Source organism: Arvicola amphibius, chromosome 14 (assembly GCF_903992535.2).
Source record: "Arvicola amphibius chromosome 14, mArvAmp1.2, whole genome shotgun sequence".
In the NCBI taxonomy this organism is placed as follows: Eukaryota; Metazoa; Chordata; class Mammalia; order Rodentia; family Cricetidae; genus Arvicola; species Arvicola amphibius.
Genome location: NC_052060.1, coordinates 21,094,092 through 21,108,375, shown reverse-complemented (window position 1 = coordinate 21,108,375; position 14,284 = coordinate 21,094,092). Strand labels below are relative to the sequence as shown.

At 40.3% G+C, this 14,284-nt stretch overlaps 1 protein-coding gene across 6 annotated transcripts in view; it reads left to right on the top strand.

The window, feature by feature from the left end:
- Nucleotides 1-14,284, top strand: part of Ntng1 (netrin G1) — a 317,901-nt gene that overhangs the window by 224,512 nt on the left and 79,105 nt on the right. For all 6 annotated transcript variants that reach the window (XM_038311558.1, XM_038311555.1, XM_038311553.1 and 3 more), the window contains exon 3: nt 6,156-6,328. In XM_038311558.1, coding sequence (XP_038167486.1) covers nt 6,156-6,328 — 173 coding nt within the window. The remainder of the gene's footprint in view (nt 1-6,155; nt 6,329-14,284) is intronic.

Here is a 14,284-nt window from a genome sequence, read left to right as displayed (position 1 = left end):
TAAAGGAAAAGGCAGTCTGACTGGCAAAAGCTCTAAATAAAGGACTTTAGCTTCTGATTGGAATGGGCGTGTTGAGAATAAAGCAAGCCGTGGAAAGCGAGCAGCAGCTATGTCCAAACGCAGGGGCAGAGTCGTGGTGCCCCAGCATGCACTTTCAACACTTGGCCCTTGCACATCACTGCCACGAGGACTAGCAGGGACAGCTGGAAATCCACCCAGGGTCAGCCGATTTGCTACTGGGGACTTATAAATGTTCTCCAGTGCCCAAACAAGGCTCCCCCAAGCTCCAGCTACCCGAGGGTAGCCATCTTAGCACAAGGACTTGAAGATACAAAAAAAAAAAAAAAACACCCACCCACTCCACAATGAGTATGCCATATCCCATGTTCTGGTTCTCCTCTCCCCTCAGCTGTGTCCTTCTCCTAGGTCTTTAGGGATCATTATAGGAGAGTCTTAGGTTCAATTTCAGCCATCTGGCAAATCCTGAACAATTTGAATTAAATTAAGTTAAATTGAGTTTATGAGAGCTCACCAGTTTGATAGAATTCTCTTTGCCAAATATGGAGTGAGTTTTGTGAAAACAATAACAAGGCCTGTGACAATTTTAGCATACATCATACAGTGCTTGATCTGGTCCAATTCCAACTATCCCTACTATTCATCCATTGTACTGTGTGTGGTATGCCATGCATGTGAAGGTCCTACCTTCAGGGAGTTTACTTATTTTCCAGCCATGTGTTTCATTGTCTGATACCCTGGGGCACCTATATTTGTGACCAGCAATTTGCTTTATGCTGAGTTTGCTGCAATAAATAGGCAGACAGGACTGCTGCTTCTCAATAAGGGCAACACCAGAAGAGCAACTGAAATACAACCTGAGTCTATTGCAGTGAGATCATGGCCTTCATATAGATGCACAGAAAGATCAGCAGGGTGGAAAAGCCATTTCGTCAGTTGGGTGACAAATGCTATTTGAATATCAGCCAAGAACCAGGCACCGGGCTTTCAAAGTTCACGACTAAAGGGAAGGATTATCCATATGAAAGAGATAATGGATGGAGAATAAAATGTTGAAAGGAGAAAAATAACTTGTAAGAGTACCTTAATGTAAGTTCAAGAAAAACCAATAGAGTTGGGAGTTTTAAGACTGAAGCTAGAAAAGAGAAAAGAGGTAAACTGCAGCGAGATTTGAAGGCATACCATAGAGCTTAGACTCTATTCTGATAATAATACAAAATCTTACAAACGTTCTATGCCAGGAATAATCCAAAGATACTTAAGTAAGATACTGATTGCAACTTGGTATTGGGGTTGGGCAGAGAGAAGTGGAACTTCAGCGTTCACTTCTGTTTAGAAGTTTTTGTAAATGTCTAAGTCACATACAGTGACAGTCATTACCGAGGACACAGTCTCTGCTAAAACTACCAGGGGAGGAATACTGAAGGAGCACAAATCTGAGGACTTGGTGGTATAAGGAGTGATGACCAGTTAGGTGGAGCTTAAAAGTGATAGGGAAGAACCCTTCTTGGTTAACTGAATCACAATTAATAAAAACTCAGAGAGAGAAACTGGGGTTCAACCTGAAGATCCGAAAAGCAAAAGAGCCAGCTACTGACTCTTACCTTGGCTTCAGTCCGAAATGGCGATCCTGCCTTCAGGACCTCAGAATCAGACTGAACCTGAGAGTTGTTTCATCCCTTCTTAGAATCTTCTCTAGTTCTATTAAAGGCAACCATCCAGTTTCTATGGCAACTAGTGTGGTTACTGGAGTTAAAGGTATATGTCATTGTGGATACTAATATTAAAGGTGTGTGTTACCATTACCTGGTCTGTAAGGCTGACCAGTAGGACTATTTTACTCTCAGATCTTTAGACAGACTTGATTTATTAAAATGCTCCGACAGTTAGCTGAGATGAAGGAGGTCCAGTTGACCAAGATAAGACTTTTTGAGACAAAAAACACATAAAGGGGTGTGAGCAGGGTAGGAAGGACCAGAAGTTTGGTTTTGAACCTTTCAAACTTATGTCATGAAGGCAGTTTGATAAATATGTCTGAGGCCAGAAGGAGAGACTTGTGATAAGGCTACAGATAGAGGGCTTCTTAACACATTCACCACGTATTCTTTTCTGTTGATAATAGGAGCAAGGGTTTCTATTGACACCCCTAAAGGACTTCGGGAATCTGAGTCTCCTGAAATACTTTCTTATTTTCTTTTTTATTTGAACATAGCTATTTTTTATTTTTTAATTTATTTTTTTTATATTTATTTTTTAAAAAGAAAACAAAGTATCTTTTTTCATTATACATACCAATCCAAGTTTCCACTTCCTCCTTTCCTCCCATTCCCTCCACATACCCTCCCATCCCACCCCCATCCAATCCTCAGAGAGGTTAAGGCACATTGCTTTGGGGAAGGTCCAAGGCCCTGCCTATTATATTTAGGCTGAGCAACGTATCCATCCAAAGATAATAGGTTCTCAAAAAGCCAGTACATGCAGTAGGGATAAATCCTGGTGCTACTTCCTGTGGCCCCTCAGTCTGCCCCAGTCAAGATCAGGCCTCCTCTCCTCTATTGCTTAGGGTCTTAGCTGGAGTCATCCTTGTGGATTCCTGGGAATTTCTTTAGAGCCAGGTGTCTGCTAACCCTATAATGGCTCCCTCAAGCAAGATATCTCTTTCCTTGCTCTCATCTCTGTCCTTCCTCCATCTCGACTTTCTTATTTTCAATGTAATTTTTATATTTGAGGGTTGATGAGGGCAATAATGTAAATTGGTCATAATAAAATCTACAACTTGCCAGGTGGTGGTGGTGCATACCTTTAATCCCAGCACTTAGAAGGCAGAAGTAGGCAGATCACTGCGAGTTTGAGGCCAGCCTAGTCTACAAGAGCTAATTCCAGGACAGGTGCCAAAGCCACAGAGAAACCCTGTCTCAAAAAACAAACAAAGAACAAAAAAAATCTACAACTCAAAAAAAATAAAGTCACAGGAGAAAATGAAGTAAAAATCTAGACAAGAGTGTCCAAGGCTGAAATGTTAATTTAGAACACAAAGGAATGGCCTGTACAAAACAAATAATGTCCTAAAAATGAACTTAGGCATCCAGTAGGGACAGCTAGCAGGTGAAACAGGTGGTTCCCAGTTAACACATCTGAAGAAGTTGAGTCAAGCAAGAGTAGGCATTGAATTCTCAGTAAAGAAGATGTGGATGATTCTAACAGGAGAAGCTAGCTCACTTGGAAGGAGTGAGCAAGGAGTGAGTTACTAAAGACACGAGTGAACCAAAGTCAAAAAGAGTGAAGGAGTGTCCTGGTTAGGTTTTTTTGTTTTGTTTTGTTTTTGTGAACTTGACACAAACTAGAATTATCTGGAAAGAGGGAATCCCAGTTGAGAAAATGCCCCCATGAAATTGGCTTGTAGGCAGGTCTACAGGGCACTTTCTTGAATAATGATTGATGTGGGCAGACCTAGCTCTCTGTCGGTGGTGCCACTTCTGGGCAGGCAGCCCTGGAGTGTATCAAAACACAAACAAGGTAGGAGGAGCAAAATCAGTACGCAGAGATTTGCAATAGCTTCTGCCTCACTTTTCACATCAGGTTTCTTCCCTGCTTAGGTTCCTGACTTGAGTTCCCTGGATAATGGACTCTAAGCTACAAAATGGAAGAAGCCCTTTCTTCCCAAGTTGTTTTTGGTCATGGTGATTTATCACAGAAAAAGAAATTCATAACTAAGACAAGGAAGTAGCTGGAGAAGGCCAGGTACAAAGTAGACACTACTCCTTCCAGAGGCTAAAAAGGAATATAGATAGATAGATGATAAATAGATAGATAGATAGATAGATAGATGATAGATAGATAGATGATAGATAGATAGATACAGATATATATATAGATATAGATATAGATATAGATAGATATATAGTAATTTTCAAAAAATACAAAATCCTTAAGTAATAATTACCAAACCAACACGTGAAAGAAACTTAATTAATTAGAAAACTAATACTGGAGATGTATATGAGTTTTGGTTAAGGATTATGTACTGAAGTGAACCCTCAATAACATACTTTTAGACGGGTGAGAGAGAATGAATCTTTTACTGCCAGAAATCTACGAAAAACTAGTAAGAGCAATCCATCTATTCTCCTTTTACTTCCTTTTGTTATTCAAAGAATATCTTTCTCAGCTAATATCCTATCTTTAGAATGGAAATGGCCTGGACCTCAAAGAAGAGCTACGTGTATACACATATTGAAAGCTGCTGCAAGATATATAATCCAGCTCACATTGAGTGTTTGCATTCTCAGACGTCAAACACAAAACAAGCATATTCTTTGGGGGTCACCTTGTTCATTTCCTCATTTGAAATTTTAACACCAGATAGGATGTTAAATCAGTAGGAGCTGGCGCTGCTCTCACTTGGGCTTCAAACATCCTCCATATGTATAAACACATCCATAAATAAAGGTGCTAATGTCAGGAACGAAGAAGATCTTTTAATAAAGTACACTAGTACACAGAGCTACCTTTATGTCAGAGGTCGCTCTAGGGCCTAGTTCACCATTAAAACTATCTGTTTAAATGAATTACTTTTCCCCTTCCATTTAGGCAGATGCTGAAAATGTGCATCTCTAAAGGTGCTATTTATATGTTAATTTTGATTTCTATTATTTTAATATTACCATTCTATCTTATCATGAATAATAGGTACACGGGGGGGGGGGAGTGTAGCTAGAAGTATTACTCATTGTAGGAGAGCCATCAGGAAGCCCAGGCCTGGTCTTCCCCCGAAAGATTTGACTGAATGATCATTGCTTCAGGAATTATACCCTCTTAGAAGAAAGCCAAGGATCTCTAGGCCACAGTCAAGCCCACCCATTTTCTTCTTTATAACGAGTATGAGCCCATTTGCCTCAAAAGAGAATAGCCATTGCCATACAGATGTTGTAGAAATAACAATAGTTAAATAATTTCCTTTGCCACCTATTAAAAAAGCGTTCTGTTATTTTTTCCCGGTTTATGACATCTTCCTCCAAAGAAAATACACAAAGCACAGCAGTATTTGTCTTTATGAAACGGGTTCAGTTATTCTTACCTAGCTCACGGAAGGTTCTCATTTTAGCACACCTACACACAGGTGACATTTCAGCTTCTGAGTCTGACGTATGTTGGTATTTTATCCCTGGTCCTCTCTGTGTGGGCATGGATCTCTATTCGTGGTCATTCTCCTCTGCGTGGGCACATCCCTATTCATGGTCATTCTGTCAACGTAGGCTTTACATTTCCAGAGGATATGGCCTGAAAAGGAAGTGAGACACTTTATTACCCGCTGCCTTGACAAATAGCAAGTTAGTTCGCCTCCATAGTTTCAGTCAAGGGCTTTCAATCTCAGAAAGGGTAAGGGAAATCACGTGTTCCATGATTGCCCCTAATATGTCACAGCTCTGATGTCACAGTTAGTGGTGGCGAATCACTGTCACATATATACATGTTTGTTTGTTTGTGTTCTGTTTCCTAGGATTCTAAGTACCTCTTGCTAGAGTCAGTTGGCCAGTTTTGGGGAGGGGGGGGCTTGTGATTGTCATATGTTGAGAATGGAAAGTATAAATTTACTGCCTCTCCTCCCCTAGGGTCAGGGGGTGGACTTGATGCCAAAGTTCCTGTGATTATTTAATTCCAACATGAGAAAGCCCGATCATAAGCTGCTGAGTCATTAGAAAATTGTTTCAATGGTGTCATGATTTTTTCAACGAATCGGAATTGTCACAGTGACATGAAAAAGATAGCATCTCTCTTTAAAGCCAGAGAAACTGGTAACATTGTCAGATTATTGATATCACAGATGAGCCATCCCCTGGAGATAATATTTTGGATGGCTTTGGAAGAAAGTCTTGAGGGGCACAGCTATCCAAAGACAGCTTCAGGCCTAGCATTCGTCTTCCTGGGAATGTGGAGTGAAGAGTCCTACATCTCAACAGCCCCTTCTCCAAAAGACCTTTGTCAAAGAGATCCTTAGGGATAAGCCTGTGGGTCTCCACTCATTTCCAGAGAGCACAAAAATGCTGCGTGGTTTGAGAGCTACACATGCCCCCTAGTAGCTAGGTTGCTAAGGCCGGCTTGACTGACAAAGAACTCTTTGTCTCTCCTCTGCCTAGGTGCAAGTGCAACCTGCACGCCACTGTGTGTGTGTATGACAACAGCAAACTGACGTGTGAGTGTGAGCACAACACAACAGGTCCAGACTGCGGGAAATGCAAGAAGAATTATCAGGGCCGACCGTGGAGTCCAGGCTCATACCTCCCTATCCCAAAAGGCACTGCAAATACCTGTGAGTAGCTTTGCTCCATTCCATGTCCTGTGCATGATGAATGGTTTCTTCCTTCGTTCCTCTTGCAATTGTGACTTTGCTTCTTTCCTTTTCAAAATGCAGCAGAAGATTTATTCTGGATCTTACCATTTGCAAGCATGTGTTAGCATTGTAATCACCTGTTAGAGTCGGTCCTCTTACCTTCCCACTATGGTGCAAAATAGTTCATAAAAATCACAGAGATAATTTTGTTCTAAGTAGATGAAACAGGAGGTAATTTCTGCCCCCCTCCCAAATTAATAGCACAGGCCAGGAAAATTCTCAATGCCGACTAGCCGTAAACAAGTTCCAGAAACCTTTGGGTATTGACACGTCCGTTTCTATTTCTCACAGGGAGTAAGCCAAAAGATGTTTTGTCCAGTGAAGGTTAGCCCCTCCAATTCTAGGTAGCACACAATGTTGCCTAGGGAGAGAGGCAGCTTTTCGCAAATGCCAGCCACCAAGCCATGACTGCTTTGGATTCTTTCAGCAAGGGATGCTTTTGGATAAAAAACATGACTGCAAGCCTCAGGGTGCCACATGAAGAAAAGAGGCATAGGCAGTATCTGTGTTCTCAGGGACCACATGAGATGCCCATGAAGACTCATGTCACAGCCCAGTGACATCCCTACATATGTAAAGACCAAGCTTGACATGCTGGAGGAAAAAGAGGACTATTTCCCAACTAATCAGCACAATTCTGAGGATGGAAAGATTAGCCACCTGGAAAAGTCTAAAGTTTGCCCTCTTTAAAAAGCAGAGGAAGGGCAAGATAAGCATAGAACTGCACAGCAAGAAGTCGGAGGAGCCACAGGACAATGAGGAGCTGAAGAGGAAGCCACAGGCTCCATGCAAGGCAAACAATTTTATCTGGCACTTCAGAGCAACAGCTGGGAGAAGTCAGCGCTGAAAACCTGTATCACAAGAAGCCAAACTTTATCGAGTTACATGTTGGAGTAATGGATCAGGTAACAAGCTATGAAGTGTGGGAACAGGAAATTAAGATAAAAATTCTTCCCAGAGGTGAAAAAAGAACCCTTTTTTTCTTACCCATTTTTTGTAAGAATGTTCAGTTTATCTCTGTGTTAAAAACCTGACTTCTTGCTACTACAATTAAAGCTACTACTTATTAAAGCTCTGTTAAAGAGAAACGTTGGGTTTTTTTTTTTTTTTCCTAGGTGATTTCTAGGGGACTTGAAGCTTTCTGTGGTCATTGAAAGCCATGGACTCTAGACTTTGGAAATGATCTCCTGAGGTTGTCTGTTGCTGTCTTGTATGTCTACCTACCTGAGAACTCCCATCAGCACAGCTGTCAAGCTTAGTTTAAGGCCCCCTCTAAGTGAAAATGGTTCGGATTTCACCTTCAGGTCCTGATGGTTCTTTAATAGGAGAGTATGAAAAGGGCCAAGTTCATGCAACTTTCTAGCATTCTGCTCCATGCTCAGAGTCAAACCTTGCCAAGGTCACTGGAAGGGCAATGGGTAGTTACTATTGGCTTCACCCTAACATCACCCCATTCTACCTGTTCACTCTGCCTCAAATAATTGGGTTTTTGTAACGTTTCCTCTAGGAAGACCTTGATTTTGAGAAGCTCCCTTCCTGAAATGAGTTTCTTGCTATATTCTCCAAGGGGTAGTTTTACTCCCTTAACCGTTTGCATATTAAATACCACCAAGTTAGTCCTGGCCAAGAGACCATATCCGCCTTTGATTTTCCCTATAGCCCTGATTGTTCAACTATCCACTTTCCTGTTTTTGACTGACTTTCTATGGATTACCGGAATTCTTTCACATCTGTGTTCGAGCAGCATAGTGACATATGGACCCAACGGTTAATAGTGGCTAAGGGATCAATTCAAACTTGCAGTCATCAATAGGACAAAATCTTGGTAAAAAACGTTAGAAATTATATAGAAAATGCTTGAAATCAACACACTTTCTAGCATTCCAGGCTTTAATTTAAACACCCGTTAACGACAATAAACACTTTCACAAGTTGGCAGTGTGTTACAAGATCAAATCCACAATCCTCTATTTGCCAATAACCTGTCCTCTCCAATATCCTGTTTCCCATTCTTGGTTTGAGGATAATCGTTCTTCTTTCATAGCATTTTAAGATTAAGATGCTAACTCACAAAATATGTTTTGCATAATACCTTCACAACGTGTCCAAAATCAGTCAAGATTCTGTCATATGATGGTCTTGTCCTCTGCTGGATAGCTTTGCTAATGTAATTTATTTTGTAATTTCAGTGTTGGCTATCTCCTAATCTTGGCCCTTTTTATCTTTCAAAGTAGTATAAGAACTCTATTAGTCCTAGTTTTATGTATTCCAGGTTAGCAATCTCCAACCCATATCCCATCTTCATGTGAAAATGTTTCCATGTTACTTAGTCAGAGAAGCCCTCTAATTCATTACTATAGTTATTAAACCCAAGTACCAAGCTCTTCTCTTCTCTAAGGCTTATGGAAAAGGCATCTTTCTTGTCTCCCTAATGATCTCTATTCTATTTTTTAAAAATGTCTATTGAACTTCACTTTGTTTTCCAGAACCTCCTTCCCTTTCATGGTCCTCCTTCCATATTGTCTGTTCTCACATGCATGCATGTGTTAGCACATGCATGTTCACCCTTACATGACTTTATTCCACGCATTGTGAGTCAACCACCTGTCTCAGAGACTCTTAGAATGTCACATCTCCATAACAAACAAAGTCATTGGTATAAAAAAAGAAGAGATTGAAACCTTCAGCATCCACCTCAGTGGCCTGGAGATGCCACTGTTCAGAAGTAATCTCTACCCTTAGAATCACAAGTAGGTAGGAGAACGTCAGATTCTGTGTTCTTGCACAGGTTTGCGCTAGAAAGGCAGGAGATTTTCATCATGAGATCCACTTCAAGGATACCTAGATTACCATTTAGGAACAACTCTAACTGGAACCTTGCTTTGAGTTCCTGAGCTTTGAAGTTATTGTATTTTAGAGCAACTCAGAGCCTCTTTCTCATGACACATATAGCCCCAAGAAAGAAGTGTATGGAATACCAATACTCAAAAATAAAATCACCGTAACCTGCTGGATATATAGCCCTATTCTCTGCATTTTTACTATAATAAACTTGAACAATGCTAAGTAAGAACTCCTCTGATATTTTTTCCTTTGTGCTTGTATTCAAGACCCAGTGTCTTTAAAGACATACGTATACTCATAAAGATCTTTGTCTTTTCTCCTAAAAAGCTTATTTTAATGGCATCTTTTTGTCTCCCTAATGACTTCTACTCTACTTTTAAAAAATGCATTCTTAAATGTCCTTTGAATTTTATTTTTATTTTCCAAATAAAGAGAAGCTCTGTCCAACATAATGCCTAACCATGATCCTCTTGATTCCTATTGTTCAAATCATGAATAAGGCATTCAGTAGCAATCCCCAAACTCTTACTTCTGTGGTATATTCAATATAAGCATGATTTTTTGACATGCAACTTAATAATCTCCTTGTAAAAGCCATATTTATATCAAAATGTAATGTCTCATCATCTGTTTCTCTTGTGTTCTTTTACCTATAGAAAAACTCTATAACAGGGCCTAGGAAATGACTCTGTGGGTAACACAATTTATATGCAAGTATGAGGACCTGAGTTATGATACACAGAGCCCACTTAAAGCCAGATATTGTAGTGAGCATCTGTAATCCCAGCACTCCTCCGTGCAGATGGGAGGTGGAGACGGAAGACTGTTGTAGAATAGTGGTTCTCAGCATATGGGCCACTCCCCCTTTAGATGCAAAGGGCCCTTTTACAGGGGTCACCCAAGACCATCAGAAAACATATTACTATTCATAACATTAGGAAAATTACTGTTATAAGGTAGCAATCAAATAATTTTATGGTTGGGGTTACCGCAACATTAGGAACTGTATTGAAATGTCAGCATACTAGGAAGATTGAGAACCACTGCTGTAGGAGTCCATGAGCCAGCCAGTCAAGGGTGTGAAGCAGCAAAAAACAAGGAACCCTCCCTCAAACAGGGTGGGAGGCAATCACTGTCACCGGAGGCTATCTTCTGACCTCTATACATGCAACATGGCAAGTACATACCAGATTTATACATGTGAATACCTGCCTACACACATCATACACAGAAAACACACAGTCTTCTTAAATACTATGGCAAAAGAATTAGAAAATTCTATTATACTAAGTTTTACATACTCACAATCACATTATTAGAAATATCTAAGAAGTTCTGGCATAAATTAACCTCTTTGACTCAGTATTTCCCAAACTTCTTTTTATTTCATTGAACACCCAGTAGCTTTCTACAAAACACTCTTGTGGGGCATGCTGATCTAAACAATTTTTTTCAGTGTGACCTTAAGAACACCATGGAAACAGGCAAAAGTACAGTCAGTTCAGCTATATTCTTATTTTTACCTTTCTCTGAAAGACCTAGTCTAATATTCTTCAAGGACGGAAAATTAAATTGATCTAACCTGGGCCTTATTTGTCTGTTTGGCTATCTAACTTGAATTGTTGTACAAAGTCTCCTACTCCTCTGAGTAATGGGAAGTAATTTGATGAGTATTCTATTATTTTCCCTGATATTAAATTTGCATTGACCAGTTTCTATAGCCCCAGATGTACACATGGATGCTGCATCATCCAGCCAGTTTCCTGAGCACTTTAGATGCATTAGTCCCTTCTAGACTCACACCCAATCTTTTAAGGTTGATGCTATGGTTTTTACTTTTCACGTATGGAAAACATGACTATGATTCTTGGGATTCAAGTTTGCACACGTAGCAGAGGTGGGATGAAAACTTAAGCCAAGGTTTATCTTTCTTCTAATGACTACACATTTCCCACTACACATTTCCCACTACACATTTCGGGTTATTTGAAGTGATCATCTCCGTCTCCACAGGGACTTGAGCCCTGCTTTGACATCCATTCAAACAAGAGACTCTGCTCTAAGTCCCATGGCTTCTCAGAACTCTGGTTGTTACTTCCTGCTCTTGAAACCATCCCGCCTGCCCCTGCTTATTTCCCAGCCCTGTCTCTTGTCACTCTGCAGCTGCCTCCTTAAGCATCCCAGTCTATTCTTTTGTTTGAGTTTGAGCTTTAGCAGTTATCAGCCAGTCCTAGCTCCAGTCTTTTTGGTGAATATAGAGCCACTTAACCAGTAGTCTCTACAGATCACAACACCATGGAAAACTCATCTCTTTCTCCAAGAGCGCCTTTTCTTTTCTCTTTATTGAAATTCTGTTTATTCCATCAAGACTCAGTGCTAACTCATCAATGAAGTCTATACAAAGCTATTCCCTTCTTTCTCCCTCACTCTAACTTTTGATAGTATGTCTAGACCTAATGGAACTGCCTGACTATCTCTAACAAAAACTGTTCAAAGGAGAGCTATTGTTGCTTGCTTAGGCTTTTGTACTTCATTAAAAACTTTATCTGTATTATCTGTATTATCTGTAGACTTAAACCCCACACATGTAGTCTGAACTACTATTATCTTATTTGAAATATAGGAAAACACAGGCATGGAAAATGGGTAAGATTTCCTAGGCTAGCACAGCTAATGTCTGTAAAGGCCAGATTTAAACTCAGCTCTGTCTAGATATAGGAACTGAACGTCAGCCATTTAAGAGCATGGCTATGCTTTATTCTTGGTTCTTTTAAGTGTTTATGGAACGGTTATTTTGGTAAGTGATTGAGTAATCCTAAATAATCCTATAATGTATGCTTGGCTAGACTGGCTTTTCATCCGTCTTCTCATGTCTTCTGGAATATGTGGCCTTCACAGCCCATCAGGTCTAACACCAGAGCTTCCAGTCTCCAACAGAGAGAGACCATCTGAGACCTTGGAGGGAGTCCAAGCGGCAAACAGGCTCTTTGCTTCTCACTCGCCATGCAGCCATCTAGAAACGGCATGCTGGCAGGCTGGTTTTCACAGGCCTCCCTGAGCCGAATTCCATGTCTGGGTTCCTGGACCACTTCCAGCCTCTGACCTCCAGTCCTTGAAGACTGAGAACCCCTATTTAATCACTAGGGTAGCAAATATGACTGGCTGACTATGCATTCAACAAGCTTCTAACCCCAAATGCACAAGCAGAATTCCAAGCTGTTCACAAGCCCCAGCTTGGATGCCCTTATCTGAAGCTCATGGCAACAGCTATGGTTTTGAATAGAACACTTTCAGGAATTTTGAATGGCATGACAGTACACATATATTATGTGGTTATTGTACTCAAGGAAGAATATCAACAGCCTTACGCAATCAAGCATTTTATGTGATTATTCTCACCAAGGGAATAAGAGGAGACAACACATACTAGTTACTGACTTTCTCTCCAAATTACTTTAAATCACAGTATGTTGTGCCCTAGGACTGTGTCGGGAAAAGCTTTCCATTTTCAGATTTTCTGTTTCAATTTGAGAATGATAGAGAAGAGATTGCAGTCTGTAACAAATAGAATGGCTGTATAAAGTAATGGGTATGGACTAGAATTACGAAGTTAGTTCTGAGTTCAAAATTCTGTTTTCTCCTCAATTAACTGGGTTGGTTTTGGGCAAGTGATACATCCTCTTCTATTTATATTTTTCCCCATCTGTAAAATTAGCTTGACTATTTACGGAGTCAACATAAAAATAAATTAATTAACATAGGTAAGAGAGTGCTGTGCACATAGCACAATGAATTTAGTTGCTATAATTATTATATTCACACTGGGAGCTAGCACAGGATCAGCAAAGTCTCCTCTTGGAGATAGGTATATGGAAAGACATATTGGACATTGTGGTCCAATACCCTGCTGTTATTCATACTACAAAATAACTGCTATGACATCAAACATACCCAAAGCCTTATGACCCGTGTGTTCTCTTTCCTGCAATTAAGGCCACATGTGGCGTCAGATAATATTCCAAAGTCTGCTTCATAAGCTCGGGAGCAGGAAAGTTAGACTGCTTTCATGCTAATAACATCAGACTGGAACATCCTGACATCCACATCCACCTTCAAAGAGGAAGGGAGAGTCTGAAGTTTTCCAGGTTGCCAGCCCTCTTCCTAAGGCAGCAATGGCATTGAAAGGCCACTCTGCTTTTCAGATGATCCCTTTTCTTAGGCTTCCCACTTTTGATGAGTTTATTCTCCCATTTGTCAGATACATTAATACAGAAAGTCAGGTTAATATCACTTCTGTCATGCCTGCCATGTATACTTCATTCCCAGAGCCCTCCTATGACAGGAAGGTGACATTGACTCTCTCAATTTGGATAATTTACACAAGAATTCTACAGTGTCGTTTTATGAAGGCAACCTTATTTCCCTCATTTTCAAGTTTCTAGGAGACAACACACCATACTTCCTAGCAACCATATGAATGAGTCTGCAGAATATTTTCATGCCATTCCTGACCTCTTCTTTATGGCATTTGAGGACTAAGTGTTCCCAGTGGCTGCAGTCTGACTTGGGGATGATCTACTCACCTACTTGATGGGTTTTTCAAACCATCTATCACAATACTGGTCATTTTTCCGTGCATTCTGATGCACACCGAGTCCTAACGTGTTGCTTCCCTCATGATGGAAAGCTGCAACCCTGCCATTGGTTCTCAAAGGAGTTATAGCTTTAGCAATACCTTAATCTGCTTCTGCAAAGTGGTTTTTTTTTTTGAGATCTTCACCATGTTGACTTATTTAAGCTTAGTTACATACCATTTACCTGTTTGTCTGATGGAGAAAGAGCTAGCCAAAAAAGAAAATGAAGAAACTAAAAATATCACTTTGTAACATTATATGATTCTATTACATTCTTGTCTCTGTTTTCATCAGTATTCCATTATAAAAACATTAGCATATATGGAGTAGGAAGGGATGAATGATGGCCGGCCTCTTCCTGACTTCTTTCTTGCATAGCAAATGGTGGCATAATGCC